Source organism: Tupaia chinensis, unplaced genomic scaffold (genome assembly GCF_000334495.1).
Source record: "Tupaia chinensis unplaced genomic scaffold, TupChi_1.0 Scaffold000164_1, whole genome shotgun sequence".
Lineage (NCBI taxonomy): Eukaryota > Metazoa > Chordata > Mammalia > Scandentia > Tupaiidae > Tupaia > Tupaia belangeri.
Window position 1 is genome coordinate 1,545,656 of NW_006159638.1, and position 18,207 is coordinate 1,563,862.

Consider the following 18,207-nt stretch of genomic DNA (forward strand, 5'->3'; position numbering starts at 1 on the left):
AAAAAAAAAAAAAAAAAGAAAAGAAAAGAAAAGAAAACTTGCTTTCAGAATAAAAAACTTATGGTAAACATTAGAAAGGATGGAATTTGATGAAATATTCTTCCTTGTCTCAGCTGCTCAGGGGCGTTGTCCACATTAGCCAGGATGCCTTGAAACATCTGCCAGAGATTGAAGACTTTCTGCATGTGCCTTTCTCTTTGAAATGATTTGTTGGTAGGCACAATGACAAAAGTAATTCTGACAACTGCACTGTCTACTTTTTTTAGCAGTTTACTCACAAGTCAGTCTTCTGAGAGCCCATTTTGTAAAACATTTTAATATATGGCTTCTGATAAAATCAGTGCTCCAATCCATCTATTATAATTATATTTTTACCTAGCAGAGATTCCACATTTTCTAATAAAATACTGCATAACAATAATAACATTGCATCTCAAGTCACAGAGTATGAAACTTCCAAGTACTTATAGTTATCTCTAGTTAAAGAGGAAGGAAGGTCTCATTTACAAATTTCAGTCTCCTTAAATCAAGTAGAATTAATATAAAAGTGGTTTCTAAATTTCAACTTAGACAATAAAATCACACAAAGCAAAAGTGGCCATACTCACTCATTGGGGGTGCCCTTCTGGCCACAAAAGTGACCTTGGCTGTCTGTAGGATAGGCCACTCTCCTGGGGTCGCCATGTACCCAGGCTGTAGAAATAAGAAAGGACAAAATCTCTATCAACAACAGCTGGCTAAAGGCAGTTTGATTTGAAACATTAGAATGCAAACTGCAACACACTAACCTCTCCCCTCAGTCACAGAAGATTATTGATTTTCTTCAAAGAGTAATTTCTTAATGAAAAGTGAAATAAAATATGGATGAATCAGTTGGAAAGCACATTTCTCTTAATCTCTCAGGGTTCATCTGGGTTGTAGCCAAAACATGAGGTAATGCACTTAGAAAATGACATTTATTAAAATGCGAATTACAGGGCACACTGTAAAAGCTTGGTTGGCTAAAAGTCGCTTTTTCTAGGGTTCAAACTAAATGACTTCATAGCAGAGCTAATAAATTTACAATAAATAATATGACGTAATGCTTCTGGTTATACACAAATGAAGACCTCTAAAAATTCGAAGGAATAAAACTACAATGCTCCATTCAAGTTGACTGGTTTTTATTATTTCATGTGACCTTATGCAAGCAAACAGTGGCAACTCCAGAGGAATACAAAATAAAAGCTTACCTGAGACAGCAGGTGCTGTGGTCATTAGGGCACTAAATCCCACATGGCTAACACCACTGCTCTAGTCCCAGACCCAGTGGTTTAGAAACATGCCAGATGTATGTGCATACATGCCTCAAGCCAAGAAGAGAGTAGAGAAGAAGGGATTGTGACATGGCCATCCCCTCCCCTCACCCCCAGAGAGTGATTTCTCATTTTTCCTCCCTTTATGTCTCTTTCTGGTGAGTGCATGTGCCCTATGGCAAAAAACAAAAAAAAACAAAAAAAAATTATTAAAAATTTTGTCTGATAATCTCAGAGCTTAATATAAATACCAAGTGTTTTGAAACTTCAAGAAAATTGAAGACTCAATCCTGTTTACTACGAAGAGACCAGGCTCTAACTCACATAGACTCATCACTCTATTTTAAGAATTATAAACTTGATTTGACAGCCAGACCATAGGACCACAGAAAGTAACATGCATCAGCTAAATTGGGTAATAATTCTTGATTCTAATTGAATTTTTCTAGCTTCTCCAATTTGACTAACATAATTTCTAAAAATCTAGATGATGCATTGGCCATCTAATGTTTGCTTCTGAATATAAAAAATCTTTTCTTTGTCCTTTACTTCCTTTAACATTTGTCTAGCTATCTTTTTACCCATATTTATTGGATCTGACATTTTAAGTTATAATTCAATCACCCTTAAGTAGATGAACCATCTGACTTGAGAAGATTAAAAACATATATCAATTTTGAGTGAGAATTTTAATATGGAAAAGAAAATTTTCTCAATATTTTCTCATCAATCTAAGCCTTTCTTTACAGTATGTGAGCCCTTGGAAAAGTCCCCTTTGTCTAATTCTTTCTCTAATACCACAAAGGCCAAATTGGTTTCATCTTCTACTACCTCTATATGAAATTTGACTCATTCAGGTACCTCTCTGCTGCCGTATTTTCCCACCTTTATTTCCCAGAATAAAAAAAAAAATAATGGACTATAAATAAGGATTTCAATGACATCTAAGAGTTCAATGCACAAGGTCTCTCTAGACACTATTTTATTAAATTCTGCTTCTCTATTTTAGTTTGTCACATTTTGGCAAACCCTAAGGAAGAAATTGAATTTTACTTAACTCTATTTTTTCAAATACGTTTCTTTTAGCTTTATCCTGAAATGGTTTACTCTTTTTCTATATAATTAGTAATTCAGAAATGGGCACCTCAAGAAGCATTGGGTTGCTAGATTTGCTACTTAATATAAATCACTTAATTGTTTAGACTTGGCATTCTATTTTGTTACATTTTGACATAATAATACCCAACCCCTTAGTACTGTTGACAACAGGAAGGAAAATAATAAAAAGAGAATCCTAAAATGGTGCTTGGAATACAACAGGGACACAGTAATGTTATTTCCTATCTTATTCGGATTTCCCCCAAAAGAATATCAAAGACAAGCATTGTGATGCAGGTATTTTCTTGGGAAGTGATTTAAGGAATCTTAAGTGTGTGTGAGGGATGTGAGACGTGAAGAGACAAAAACCAATAAAAAGCATGTTAACAAGTAGGGTACAATAGTAGGCAGCTGGGGCTCCATCCTTCTGGGGAGCTTCTGGCAAATGTGACTGTCCTCTATAATTCCTTCCCTACTTCCAGTCACATGTCCAGATCCTAATTACTTTTCATAGTTTCGCTCAAGTTCTACCTCTTCTCTAAGACTTTCCAAACATTATTCTCTCCTTTTCATGTATTTCTTCTGAGGAATTGCAAACAAACTCAGCTGAGTTGGAGGAAAGTAGATCAAGTATAAGCAGTATGTTCTATAGTTTTCTTTTCCTTCTTTAACATTTTAAGTGTTTATTTTAGGCAATAAGGTATGTGCACTTGCTGAAGAGAGAGAGAGGGAAAGTGAAAAAGCACCCTCCTAGGGAGAATGGCTACACCTCAATCTCTTCTACTCTATTCTCCTCTGGGGATTTTGGTCATGCACACATATGCACCCAGTGTGCTTTTCAAGCAGTCAAATCTAGGCTCTAACCACACAGTGAGTCATGTGGGATCCAGCTGCCTTAACCACCATGCTACCACTAGCCCTTCTTTTTCTTTTTCATCATCCATCAGTTAAGTAAAGAATTACCAAATAACTACTATGTGCCCTATACTAGAAATCAATATCATATAAGTCTATGTCAGAGTTCTCAAGAAATACATTTCTAAGACGAGAATAAGTCTTAGAAAGGCTTAGAGAAGAGGTGGTACTTGAGCAAAACTACGAAAAGTAGTTAGGATCTGGACACATGGCTGGAATTACAGATAGAGGGGAAAATATAATAAGAGTTTCCATTCATTAGTTGGAAGGTGCTATATTAAGTTTACTACACCCATGCCTAATCTGAGTCTCACAACTATTCTAACAAGTAGGTATTATTTTCACCTAAATTGTATAGGTAACTAAAGCTCAGAATTTAATGTCTCAAGATAATTTAACTTTGAAGTGGCATACACAGGGGTTCAACCTAGTTATAGTTGCTCTCTAAGGCCCATGAATTTACTGACTAGACTAGAGTGGCAGTAATGCCCATTAAAGTACAGATTAGGAATGAGATTATAAGGAAATGACAAAGACATCAGTTCAATGAAGAGTAGCCAAAAGCTGGATGTGTAATGTAGGAAAGGCCGACAACAGAGGTGATTTGGGAGCCTTGTTATTTGGGAGAAGAGTTTTGCACTTGGAGATAGGCAGAATGTCTGGCTGGGATGGATCTGGAGGACTGAGGACAAAGGAGAGGGAAATGAAGATGGAAGTGTCAAGGGAAGAATTCTCCTTCTTGACTTTCTAGCTTTGAATTGTGACAGGTGGCTGTGTGTACTGAGCTGGGGCTACACCTCTCCACACAGCCTCTGGCAAGGAAGTTGTGCTGCAGATGGTCTGTGTTTGAGCTGGAACATTAAGACTTTGAGCTGAAAGCTGCAAAAAAGAAGAGGCAAAGGAAATGTGCAGCAGCAGTTTTTTTGCTGTTGTTAATAAATAAGGGACTTCTCACATTTTATTCCCTTTCTTAGAATTTTCCTATTCATGGAACTTCAAGAGCTATGCTGTCAATATATCTACTGTTCACTTCAAATTATTTATCCAAATTGAGACATCCTGTAAGTTCCAAACATGTATGATATTTTACAGATAACATGAACAAAAAAATAATACCTTAGTATTTTTTGTAATGGTCATATTTGAAATATTTAGTTATATTTAAATAAATAAAATATATTATGAACTCATTACTGAAAGTAATTTCATTCGCGGTCTTCTATTATCTTAAGTTTGGCTAATAAAAAGCATAACATCACATATGTGTCTTATATTATGTCTCTACTGATGGAACCGTTTCACAGCATTTTCCAACAAATCTCATGGGCTTCTTATAAAAGGTGATTAATAGTGCAATACCATCACTGGTTTGTATGATAGTCATTCTTAAGCCCATCATATCCAACACAATAACAAATATTTTACAATGCCCCTTTTATAACTTGGAATAATAGTCACAGATAACATAATTTGCCCCCACACAGAATTTCTTTTAAAAAGTCAATAAGATACCCTAACTGTAATGTAAATGAGAAATTTGGAGAAAGTAAATTATAGTTCAACAGTATTATATCAATATGCAAATGATCAAGTGCTGCTAAACTATTAGGTTATTGGGAAAATCACGATGTATTTTTCTGTCTTTCCATGCAAAAATGCATCACAACTTTCCCAATAACCCAGTAGGAGGCTCAGTGAAGTATATGGGTATTTTGTACTTACAGGCAAAATCACTATGACTGTAACAGCTATAACTGCAGGAGGATGTAGATGTTGTCAATGATACAATCTTCATAAATGAACAAATCATAGTGAGTTGAACAAAGAAGTACTTTCCTTCAAATTCCCCTGGTATTTATTTAAACCACACAAAATAACATTTATAATTTTCAAATAAGAGTTACAGATTCAAATAATTTGAAACAAGTTTCACCTACATCAGTGAGTCATGGGCAAGTCAGGCAGGAAGTAGGGTCATTCTTACGCAGTACTGTTCCAACTATTGCAAGATATTTATCTGACTTGGTTCCCATCCACTAAATGCCGATAGTATATCCCAAACATTACGACAATGAAAAAGTCAATTCAAACTTTCTGAAAGACACCCTACGCAGGTGTTGTGCGATTGCTCTAGCTGAGAACCACTGGTTTCCATGTTTATTCACCCTCTATGTCAGGAACATGGATGGCAGGTAGTGCACAGATTAAGGCACTAGATCCCACATGGCCAACTTGAGTCTTGGACCCAGAGGCTTGAAAATCACTGTGTGTGCATGCATGTCCAAGATCTCAAGAGGATAAAGGAGGAGAAGGGATTGTGGTGTGGCCATCTCCCCTAGGGAGAGATTTCTCACTTTCTCTCTCTGGTGAGCATATGCACCTTATAGCAAAAACTAAAATAAATAAATGTCAAAAACAAAACAATAGATTCTACATAGTCTTTTTTTTCTCTCAGAATTTTTTGGAGTATGCTATTGTTAAGCCAAACTATATTATCCTGAGAAAGCCTCTTACTCACAAACTTGAGTTTCTGTAAACACACCATAACCTCACTTAGGAGTTGATTTTCTTTCTTTCTTTTTTTGCGGGGAGATTTTTGCTATAGGATGCATGCACTCACTGGAGAGACAGAGAGATAAAATGTGGGAAATCACCCCCCAAGGGAGATGGCCACACTGGAATCCCTTCTCCTCCATTCTCCTCTCAGGATCTTGGGCACGCATGTACACTTGCCCAGCATGAGTTTAAGCCACCAGGTCCATGACTCGAACTGTGGTCAACTATGTGGGAGTCCAGTGACATAGCCATTACGCCAACTGCTGGTCCCTGAGTTCTGATTTTGACTGAAGAATGCAGTGGTGGCTGCCTGAGAGCATGTACACACGCTGGGGAGAGAGAGAGAGAGCAGACATATCCCCACCAAAGAGGATGGCCACACTTCAATCACTTTTTCTCCATTCTCCTCCCTGGATCTTGGTTGTGCACACACACACACACACACACACACACACACACACACACACAGCATGATTTTGAAGCCACTAGGGTCCTGAACCACCCTGTCATCAACCATGTGGGAGTCCAGTGACCTAACTGCTATGTCATCTGCTAGTCCCCATGAGTTGATTTTCTTTCTTTCTTTCTTTCTTTCCTTCCTTCCTTCCTTCCTTCCTTCCTTCCTTCCTTCCTTCCTTCCTTCCTTCCTTCCTTCCTTCCTTCTTTCTTTCTTTCTTTCTTTCTTTCTTTCTTTCTTTCTTTCTTTCTTTCTTTCTTTCTTTCTTTCCTTAGAGGTTTTTGCCATAGGGCACATGCGCTCACCAGACAGAGAGAGACAGACAGAAAGCGAGAAATCACCCCCTGGGGGGATGGCCATGCCACAATCCTTTCTCCTTCATTCCCCTCTCAGGATCTTAGGCATGCACACTCATGCGCCTAGCGTGAGTTTTAAGCCACCGGGTCCAAGACTTGAACCGCGGTCAACTACATGGGAGTCCAGTGACATAGCCATTACACTAACTGCTGGTCACCATGAGTTGGTTTTCTTACAAATAGCCATTACAGCCAATCACAGCAATTCTGCTTCAGTCAGTCACACATAGTCCACTGTTTATACAGTTAGATGAGACAAATGCCAAACTATAACCAATCCTGCTGTCTCTCTACCCCATTTCCCTCACTTTTGTTTTCTGTACCTTAGACTTTCCATTTCCTATCTGTAAATGTTATTCAACATGTGGTGACTCAAAATTCCAAAGAACCAGTTCTAGGGGCTGCCCAATTTGGAAATTTTTTTTAGTTCAAATAAGCCCTGCTAAGTTAAATGTGTGAAAAGTTTTTCTTTTAACACTATTATGAAGTTCTTATAATTCTATCCTACTTGCTTTTATTCAGCTGATCATCATCTATGGCAGCTTTTAAATATGTCTATAAATCATTTGACATTTCTCCTTCAAAATGTGGTATTTAGTTTCCTACACTCATTGAGTGTAGGCTGGACGTGGTGATTTCCTTCTAACAAGTAGAATGTTGCAGAAAAGACATTGGGCGATTTCCTAGCGTAGGTAATAAAAGGTACTGCAGCTTCCTTTTTGATCTCTCTCTGGTAAGTCACAAGCTTTAGGAGAATCCATCTGACATGTTATGAAGATACCCAGACAGTCTTATAGAAGAGCCAACATGATTGTCAGCAGTCAGTGAGAATTGAAGCTTCCTGACAACATCCATATGAGTAAGGCATCTTGAAGGTACACCCTGCATCTTAGTTAAGCCTTCTGTTGACTGTGGCCTCAGTTTACAGCTTGACTTGCAATTTTTTTTTTTTGAGAGGTTTTTGCTATAGGGCGCATGCGCTCGCCAGACAGACGGAGAGAGAGACAGAGGAGGCAGCGAGAAATCACCGACCCCCCCTCCCAGGGGGGATGGCCACTCCACAATCCGTTCTCCTCCCTTCTCCTCTTGGGATCTTGGGCATGCATGCACACGTGCCTGGTGTGAGTTTAATGCCGGGGCCAGGATGCGAACCGTGGTCGACTACATGGGAGTTCAGTGACATAGCCATTACACTAACTGCTGGTCCCAGCTTGACTTGCAATTTTGTAGAGAGCTGTGAGCTAGAACCACCCAGCTAAGCCAATCCCTAATTCCCTATCACAAACACTGAGATCTTTTTTTAAATGTTATTTTCACTTTCCAAGTGTAGAGTACCTATGCAGCAATAGGTACCTAACCACTATATAGCTTTTAAAAATATTTTATGTACTTAAGGAAGTAGTTAAACTATTTTTCTCTCTTTCAAATTAAATACCCATAATAATTATAAAACAAATCTTTTCTGTTTGATTTGCTTTATTATGTTTTAAACTAATAGTTACAATTTGTAGAACTTTAGAATTTTAGAGTTCTTTACTATATGACTTAATACATGAAACCCTAAACTTGATATAAAATATTCTTTAGGGGCTAGCCAACTATACAGTACTTCATATCTACTTACCTTAGTTCTTAAAAGAAAGTTAAAAAGAAAAACTTTATCTTAACATATCTAGAATATTTGACCATATCTAGAATGTGACCAAATTTCCATTCATTTATATTGGATTGTCAATCATCACATTCCTATTCATTTAGTCATTTATTACCCTTACTTTGTAATAGGCACATACAGACTGAGGATATAGAAATCAACACATCTCATATGTAGTATACTACTATACTATAATGTAACAATGTGTTATTTCTTAACACATTATTTCTAAGGAAACTACATAGCATTTTGACCAATACAGCAAGTAAACAGGTTCTGAAGAATGGTAGTAGATTCTCTTACACTTAAACTGAGTCATGACCTTAATTGTAGCTGCTATTCAAGTTTGTGGTCTCTCTACTACAATAAATCAGAATAGCCTCTAACACCTTGGATGTTGCTACAATCTAGAAAATGCTTTTCTCCTTTCCCAATAAGTAGAAAACATCAAGGGTATGTGCTTTCACCTGCCAGAGAGAGTACTGCACCATCGGTTTCATCTCTCAAGCTCCTATAACCTTGAGATCTTTGCCACAAGTTCATCTATAGTTTTTGATAGTATCCTTATTCCATGGATTCCACTCAGATTCCTTACAAAGATACACCCTGATGATAAGATCTTAAAATATTGGTTAGCATGTAAACAGAATTTACCCAACATGAAATAATTCTCAGACCAGTCCAAATGAGTCAAATAATATATAGGGATTAACTGCTTAAAAAAATAATGAGAATAAATAATAATAATAATCTGAAAAAAAAGGATGAAAAGCTATTTGATGATGATGATGGGGATAGTAATGTCTTTGTCTTGACTGATATGCATGGTAATCATGCTGGAAAAAGAAATGTAATACACTGTAAAGATATATGTGATTAAATGTAATATAAAAAATAAAACAGCTCACTCGATTAAAAAATAATTGGTTAGCATGTAATCATGATGCTTTATGAAGGCACATGTATGCTAATGAAGAGGAGAAAAGTCTCACAAAAATACAGGGTCTTCTACCCAGCTGAAGTTCCTGAAAGATTCAGTAGTTATATCTCCTCCAAAGTTAAAGATAAATTACTATACCTTACATTTTCTGCTGTTAAAAGAAGTACAACACTTAACTGGTTGCCAGATTTGAGCAAAACGCCAAGAAATAAAATGTTTTCCAGATAATCCAGGCTACTGACAAGTAGGTTGGCTACTAAGTCTATATGACAGAATGGACTTGATGGTGCTTAAGGTACCTGTCAGAATACAGGATCCTTTATAAGCCCTGTAGCAAACGCCTATTAGAGAAGCATGGTGGAAATCACTATGGTTTTGTGAAAACAAACAAGAATCTATGTTCTTTCAGGAAATGACTCTTCTTTTGAGAAATAGTTCCTACATGCTGAATGTTCATCCAATGACATGAGCTGTCATGCCATGACATGAGCTGTAACATACCATGCCATTATGACATGGATGTTACTGGACCCACCAAGCCTAAAGTTGTCTGTGCCTAACAGCACTCCATTATCAAGTACAAATAGTGTAACCACACAACACTTCAGAAAGTCATGAAAGTAGAAGAAGTTACATAAAAAGATTGCTCACGATAGTAGTGTCAATTCCTGGTGCTGCTTTAACACATACCTGTGATGCATGGAAAGGTCTCTTGGATCAGCTGAGAAGGAAAAATATTAAGCTAGATGTACAGAAAGCTATGGAGGATCTGATGGCATTGACCAAGGAAATTTTTCTGGTTGTCTGCTTTGGAAGAGTAGGTGACTCAATCATTTATCCATCTATAGATTTAAGCTAATAATTCGGTCACATTATTATGAACCCAAAATTTAAAATGTTAGCTAACAATGACAAGGAAGTTAGAGAAATAACTAGAATTGACCCCACAAAGGGCCCAGAATGTGAAGATACTTACGTCTTACATGGCTGCTTATTAAAGACCCTCTATAGAGGCAACTTTCAATAATCAGATGGAAGAGTTCTTATTGATTTTGTGAAAACAATCATGACAGCAGGGATGAAGCTTATGCGTGGTTTTTGATAACGTGGACTTTTACTCACAAAGGCTGATCTTGCTCCTATTAATGCTTATGTGACAAATTTGTCACCAGCACTGAACTCCACTTACCCAGAAATAGCTAGCCTTAGGGAACAGTAGAATACCATTAAAGACTCAGTTAGACCTCACAGGAAACAGTACCTTTCAAAATTGGGGTGCCATTTGGTAGAAAACAACAGTGTCCCAACAGGAAAGAGACATTGTACTCCAGATAATTCGAGAGAGTTCAGTAAAGAAAATATTTACAGGGCTGACTCCATGGTGCAGCAGTAATGTGGTATTCAAGAGAAATTGGATCCCACATGGTGATCATGGTTCAAATCCCTAGCCTGGTGTGCCTGAAACATGCCAAGGATGCACACAAGTGCCCCAGATTAGACTTGCTGGAAGATTGAAGGAAGAGGATCATGTGACCACACCCTGTGGAGGACACTTTTCTCTCTCGTGTGCATGCAGCACTCTACCATGAATAAAATAATAATAATAAAATAAACGAACAAAAAGAATTAAAGGAGATAAATAAGAATTAGTGTAGAACCCAAAGGCTAGCACCAAACAGCAACCAGGCAGCCATTTTCACCTCTCAGACAGAAGAGACAGAGGAGGAAGGAGTAACCCAAATCCAGGAGAGCAGTTGAATGAAAAAACTCACTAATAGCTCACTAAGAGTTGTGACCTTAGGTGTGGAGAGTAGGCAACTTATGGAGATGCACCAGCAGAAGGCCAGAGGAATAAATTCTACAAGCTCATTCTCCTAAACTTCAAATTTCTGTTAATACTTCCCATAGGCTGAACCAATCAAAAACCAAAGACAAAAGGGCCTGTTGATGTAACCCACAAATGCCAGCTTCTCGGGGGACAGACGAGGAGGGAGGTAGAGAATAGATCTGGAACGAGGAAATGAAAAATACCCAGCCCATATTCTGAATGAGTAACCAGTCTATTCAAAGCTGGGACTTCAGACATTTTTGGCAAGACATTTAGGACTTCATTAAAAATGCCCAAACAAACAGAAATACAGGTTTTCAGAGTTTTCTTCTGTCAAAACACACTGTCACATGGGAAAAGAGAAGAGCAAAAAATCTGCACTTTCTTAATTTTAGTCTGTGAAATGGAAGGGGAGAGAGTAGGAGGTAAAAATGGGACAAAGCATACTCTCAAGACAGATTTGCAAAAAGTAGACATGGAATGAAAGAAAATGGAAGAACAACCAATAGCCCTGAAACTATATTAGCCTTTACCACAATATTTTTGTTTTCGTTTTTAGCAACTATGTTGATCTTCAAAAGCCTTAGTCTACACAAATGTTAGTCCACCATTATTCATAATTTGATAAAGATTTTAATTCTCATTAGAAGATAGGGGTTTTTGTTTTTATGGTAAAGAAGCAGTTGAAATAATGTGGACAGGAATATGTACTTTCTTTTCCTCACTCATTCTACAAATATTTTTGAGTGCCTCCTAAATGTGAACATCATGCTAGACCCTGGGTGTATAAGGGTCCTTGCTCTCTCAGAGCCTATAGTCTACTGGGGGGGGGGGGGGTACCTTAATGAATTAATTGCAAAATTAAATGTGAAATTTCAATGCTGAAAAGTACTACAAAGGAACACACATGTCACAAAGTGATTCTCAGTGGCAACTGACTGAATGCAGAGGTAAGAGATGATGTCTTTAGACCTAATCCAGGAGGTGAGACCTGAAGATTGAACGGAGGCACAAAGAGGCTTCCTGCAGCTGAATAAACAACATGGCCAAAACCTGTGAGGAGTGGGGACAAGACGAGTCCCGGGGACTCAAAGGAGACCTGAGTGGTGTATACACAGAAAGTAAAGGGAATGGTGATCTCACATACTGGATGGAGAGGTGGTACCTTAGGTTATTTTCTATAATGAACTCTAAGGAGGTGTTTTAGTGTAGTATGGTGGCCAATGCCAGCTGTGTATGCCACAGGTGAGGCTCTGCTCAGGTAGGTCCTTCTCTTCCTATTCAAATTTTCTTTTAAAGGGTCAAGGCCACCACAAATTCCTTGTCACTAGTATGGGCATTTACTTGGTGTGGTGCTGTAACTGGCAAAATCTCCTTATTATATGAAAGAAGAGCTCTCATCCTTTCTAAAAACTGTTGTAATTTATTACCTCCGAAAATGACAAGTGTAATCTCTATTATTGCTATGGTGTGAATTGCTTTGTTATTGCTACAGTTCGTCTCCATAAGTTTCATGCTTGGTCTCCAGTATAATGGCTTAGGAAAGTTCTTTAAGAAGTAGGACCTAACCAGAGGCCACCATCCAACCAGCTGGCATGGGAAAGGCATGCACAGAAATTCTGCAGGAGACATACAGGGCATTCTATTTCCTCTCTCAGCACATGCCTGCCTTCTTCGCCACTTCTGTCAGCTATGTCATGATGCAGCATCAGAGGGCCAGCCTGATGCCCGTCCCATACCCCATGCCTTTGACCTTCCCAGCCATCATTATGAGCCAAGTAAACTTCTCTTCTTTATAAATCGCCCAGTCTCAGGTATTTCTGTTTAGCAGCGCAGTAGGACTAAAATGTCTGTTAACATCTACTACTTATTAACATCTACTAGTAAACAACAGTTTTTTTGAAAGATCCATGAATTCCTTTGAGGTCTTTTTTGGCCAAAAAGACCAAAGAATGAGAGATCATGTGACATAATTTTATTGACTCTGTAGTATAAGCATTAACCAAAAGAAAGAAGGCCAACTCTGTTTAGTCATGATTGTCATAAAGAATGTCTCTAAAGACATAATGCTGGAGCTGAATAAACAGAGGCACAAAGAGACTTCCAGCAGTTGAACAAACAACGCGGCCAGAACCCTGTGAGGGGTGGGGGCAGAATGGGTCCTTCAAAGTCATAAAGAATGACTTAGGCAGTATATAATAGAGACTAATTTAACAAACGAATTGCTGAAAATTAACAATAACACTGTAGCAAAGTGAACTCATCAGTCTCAGAGTAGCAAAGCGATAGATACCATATTGCTCATGATCTTTGCCTGCAAATGAATACTCGCTTTTCATTATTCCCTATAAACTGTTTCCTGATACTTGCTGTTTTACACTTAATTCAGGGTGGAAATAGAAAGGGCAGGATGGGAAGGAATGGAGAGAAAAGCATTAGGAGATTGTTGTGGGATTCTGCCTCAGTCACCTTTGTTACTCAGTCCTCATGCATCCTCTTTATTAAAGGAAAGGTGAAAAGAATATTAGTTAGGCTCTAGAATTAAACTCCCAGGTTATGTCGGTGAATAAAACAAAATGATCACAATCAGTGCAAATCTGGATCAATCATCTTTTTCTCTCTATTACCTCTCTGTTTTAGAAATAACTTTAAAAGATCAAGTGAAGTTGATGCATACTCCTGTACGTGCAGGTGAGTGTGAGTGTATAAGAAAGAAAGAGAAGCGAGAAGACAAATGATTGGTAATGGAATTCTGTTGGGGTCATTCTCAGCGGGTAACCAAAAATTGGTAAGAAATGGATGAAAACTTTACTCAGGCAAATTATTCTTTCGCTCATGTCAAAGAAATATATGTTACTAAAGTACCAGGAGCAAGTACTATTATCTAACATTATCTTCCACTTTCAAACATTTGCAAAGCATGCTCCTGTTGTGCTGTAGGGTTGAATCACAAGTTGCAGCCATTAAAAAGCCCTCTGTCAAGGAGAAAATGTGATTAGACCAACTGCTTGCACTGACACTTAAAAATTAACTGCAAATCTGTTTGGGGCAGCTAAGGCATTCCCTAAACACTTGCTGGTTGGGAATGTTGGCTTTCAAATCATTATTTTGTATCCCTTAAAGGTACATTTTAACTGTTTTAATATGTGAGGAACAGGCCTGCCAAATTGTGCTTATGGCTTTTTAACACAAGCAATTTACAAATGCAATGAAGCGGATAATAGGACACATGATACCGAATTTGAAAATCTGTGTTGATGACACTGCTGCTATAGAAACATTTTTGGATACAGCCCTGTATCTAGTTGCCTGGATTAAAAAAAAAACAGAAACTGTTGTTTATCATTTCACAGGTGGCCTCTTCCACCTAATGGTAAGTTTAGGGCTGTCCTTGAGCACAGATCAGTCCCTCTCATGCTAACAGCGTTCCACTTAAAATCATCTGAAATGCATGAATTCAGCAAAATACAAAAACAAAGAAACAGTAAAAATCTCACTCAATATTAAGAACTCTGCTCAAGTAACAGTCAAAACGAAATGATTTCTTTTTAAAATGAAGATTTCAAAACAAAGGGAAGTATAAGAATTTAATGTAATTTGTGAACATTTGTGTATTTGTAAAGAATGCAAAAGGGATGGGACCAGCAGATGGCATGCTGGTCAAAGCACTTAGACTCCTACATGGGCAACGGCAGTTTAAGCCCCATGCCCAGCAGCCCGAAAATCACAAGAAATAGATAAATAAATAATTAAATATTTAAACACACACACATTAGTCTTTAAAAAAAGAGAGAGAGAGTAGGAAAGGGCATTTAATACTGCCTCTGGCTATTTACAAATACATTTTTTTTTTTGGAGAGATTTTCACTATAGGGCGTGTGCATTCGCCAGACAGAGAGAGACATAGAGACAGAAAGCGAGAAATCACCCCCCAGGGGGGTGGTCACGCTGCAGCCCCTTCTCTTCCATTCTCCTCTCGGGATCTTGGGCACGCACGCACACGCGCCCGGTGTGAGTTTTAAGCCACTGGGTCCGGGACGTGAACCGCGGTCGACTACATGGGAGTCCAGTGACATAGCCATTACACTAACTGCTGGTTCCCTACAATACATTTTTCATAAAGAAAAGTTTACTAGAGCAATTTTTAAATTGTGGGTCAGCAAGTGGCATGGAAGTTAAGGCATTTGGATCCTACATGGCCATCTGCTTGGTTTGAGTTTGAGACCCGGGACTTGAAAAACAATGGATGTGAATGCGTGCATGCCCAAAAGTTTGAGAGAAGAAAGGAGGAGAAGGGATTGTGGGGTGGTCATCGCCCTCAGTGAAATTCTCACTTTCCCTCTTTCTCTAGCTCTCTCTGTCTCTCCCCAGCATGCACACACACCCAATAGCAAAGTAAAATAAATAAATAAACAAAAATGTTAGAATTGGAATTCTTTTAAATTTTTACTTTTTTAATTGAGAGAACTGATTTTAATTGAGAGAACTGATTTTACTTTATTTTACACTGCTAAAAGCAATGTTTCCAAGCTGTGAATAGATAGGTAGGTTTATTTTTAATTCAAAAACTAAAAGCACAATAGGACTCACTGGTATAGTCACTTATCACCAGTTTTCCGTAAAATGTACCTGGGGTCACACCACACAGCTTCCACACTAAAACAGGATGCCTGGTGGGGTATGGATGGGGATTATAAAAAAAAAAAAAAAGCACAAGAGATAAATATTGAAGAGGGCATAGAGAAAAGGGAGCCTTTCTATGCTGCTGGTGGAAATGTAGGTAAGTATAGCCATTAAGGATTATAGTATTGAGGGCTCTCAAAAAATTAAAATGTGAACAACCACGTGATCCAGTAATCCCACTTCTGAGCATCTATACAAGGGGAATGGAATCCATATCTCAAAAAAATATCTGCACTTCCATATTCATTGCAACATTATCCACAATAGCCAAGACATGGAAAAAACCTTGGTGTCTGTAAACAGATGAATTGATAAAAACAAAAATTACGGTAAATATGTATACATGGAATATTATCAACCTTTAAAAAGAAAAAAAAAATCTTGCCATTTGTGACAATATGTATGAACCTAAAGAGACCTTATGCTAAGTGAAACAAGCCAGACAAAGAAAGACAAATCCACACAATCTTATGTACAATATTTTAAGTCAAACTCATAGAAGCAGACAGTACAACGGTGGTTGCCAAGAGCTATAAAGTAAAGGAAGTGGAAAGAAATAGGTCAAAAGGTTAAACTTTCAATCATAAGATGAATAAGTTCTAGAGATCTAATGTAGAACATGGTAACTATGACTAATTATGTATTATCTACCTGAAGTTTGCTAAAAGAGAAGATCTTTAGTGTTCATTCTACACACACACACACACACACACACGAATAATTATATTAGGTGATAGATATTCTAATTAGCTTGACTGTGGGAATTATTACATAAGATATATCAAATCATCACGCTGTATACTTTAAATATGCAACTATTTATTTATTAACTACATCTCAATAAAGCTAAAAAATTAAATTAATATTGTAATTATTTTATGTATTTGTAAGAGACACTGTTCACTGCTCCTCTGCATGGAAAGAACAAAAAAGTCATTTTGGAATTAGTTTTGTTCTTTAAAAGGTCACTTGAGTGACCTCTCTTAGTTAAGAAAACACGGCTTCTCCCTTCCTCAATATCCCTTGGGATGGGGAAAGCAAAATTTGCTTTAAGAGAAAGAAAGGACATGACCCCAAATCTTTCTCCCTGAGATTTCAGTTTATGGATCAAAATGATCCTTACTAGATCTGCTGGCCAAAAAGGATAAAAACACTCTCAAAGGGAACTTACCATGAAGGCAAAGAGGGCTGATGTTCCAGAGACAATAGCAGGACCTAGAGTAAGAACTATTTCTGATAAACTGAAAAGCTACCTTAGATGTAGCCATTCAGATACACATCACATTTTGGGGAGCAACAGTTGAGCAATGGCTAAAGACTTAAAAGTTACTGTCTTGGATCTTAGTATAGGAAGCCGTGACACTGGTGGAAAGATCCAGATGAGCGATAATCTATGAAATGATGCCAAATGGCACAAACAAAGCATTTGTTTACTCCCTGTGTATAGAGCTCTATATACTATAAGCAATCTTTCTTCTTCTGGAAACTAGAAATAGGACTGATCCCTCATTAGTATTTTGGGACATATCAGGTCATGAAAGAAAATGATACCCTAGATTTCCGTAATGAACAGAAAAATAGTCATGGGACTGCATTATTGGCCCAAGTCAAAGAACATACACTGCAATACCAGAAATTATGAGGTCAAGTTTGAGCACTTTATTACAAACTATTTTGTTTATTCTCTACCTCATGCTAAGAAGGGTTCCTCTTCCTCTCTTTACTTGGTACTTTCAGAACTACTATCTCTAGTGGAACTACGATGACACTCCTTTAATACTCTGTACTGATGGATAAATTACCAGAACATCAAGACCCTCTACTGAAGTGCTTTGGATGGTTCATTTCTCTATTAGGGAAACAATCACAAGCCTAACCAGATTCAAAGGGAAGAGATGCAGATCCCAAATCTTAATGAATGGAATAGCAAATAATTTGTAGCCATGTGTTAAAACTTCTGTGGTCCACACTCTTGCTGCAGTATTTCACTTTCCCTCCAAATGCAAATATATTTAATCTCTTCCATGACCCCCCCCCCCAGGAGCCTCATCCAATTGCAGCCTCAGGCTCAGGCTCGTTGTCTGGACCTCATCATCCAGTAGGGTGCAAGTATGGATGAGGCTCTTCAGGGTTGGCTTTTCTCCTACAGATGTTCCCTGTTGCTAGATTTATTAAGTACATGTCTTACTTCCCATGTTACCATGGGCAGAAGTGTTTTCAGCAACACACAGAAAGTGTCCTTTGCTCCTGTTTCCAATCACATTGTTCTTACTTTCTGTCATACTCTCACCAACAGCTCCTCAAAAGCCACTGGGTTTCTGGGGAACCAGCAGTTAGCGTAATGGCTATGTCTGGACTCCCACGTAGTCGACCGCGGTTTGCGTCTCGGACCCGGTGGCTTAAATCTCACGCCGGGCGCATGGGC

The 18,207-nt window shown here is 38.1% G+C and overlaps 1 protein-coding gene across 6 annotated transcripts in view; it reads right to left on the minus strand.

Moving 5' to 3' along the window:
- The window catches only part of SLC44A5 (solute carrier family 44 member 5), a 372,817-nt gene that overhangs the window by 60,461 nt on the left and 294,149 nt on the right, over positions 1-18,207 (minus strand). For all 6 annotated transcript variants that reach the window (XM_006146053.1, XM_027770865.1, XM_006146051.1 and 3 more), the window contains one exon: positions 609-693. In XM_006146053.1, the coding sequence (XP_006146115.1) occupies positions 609-693 (85 nt within the window). The remainder of the gene's footprint in view (positions 1-608; positions 694-18,207) is intronic.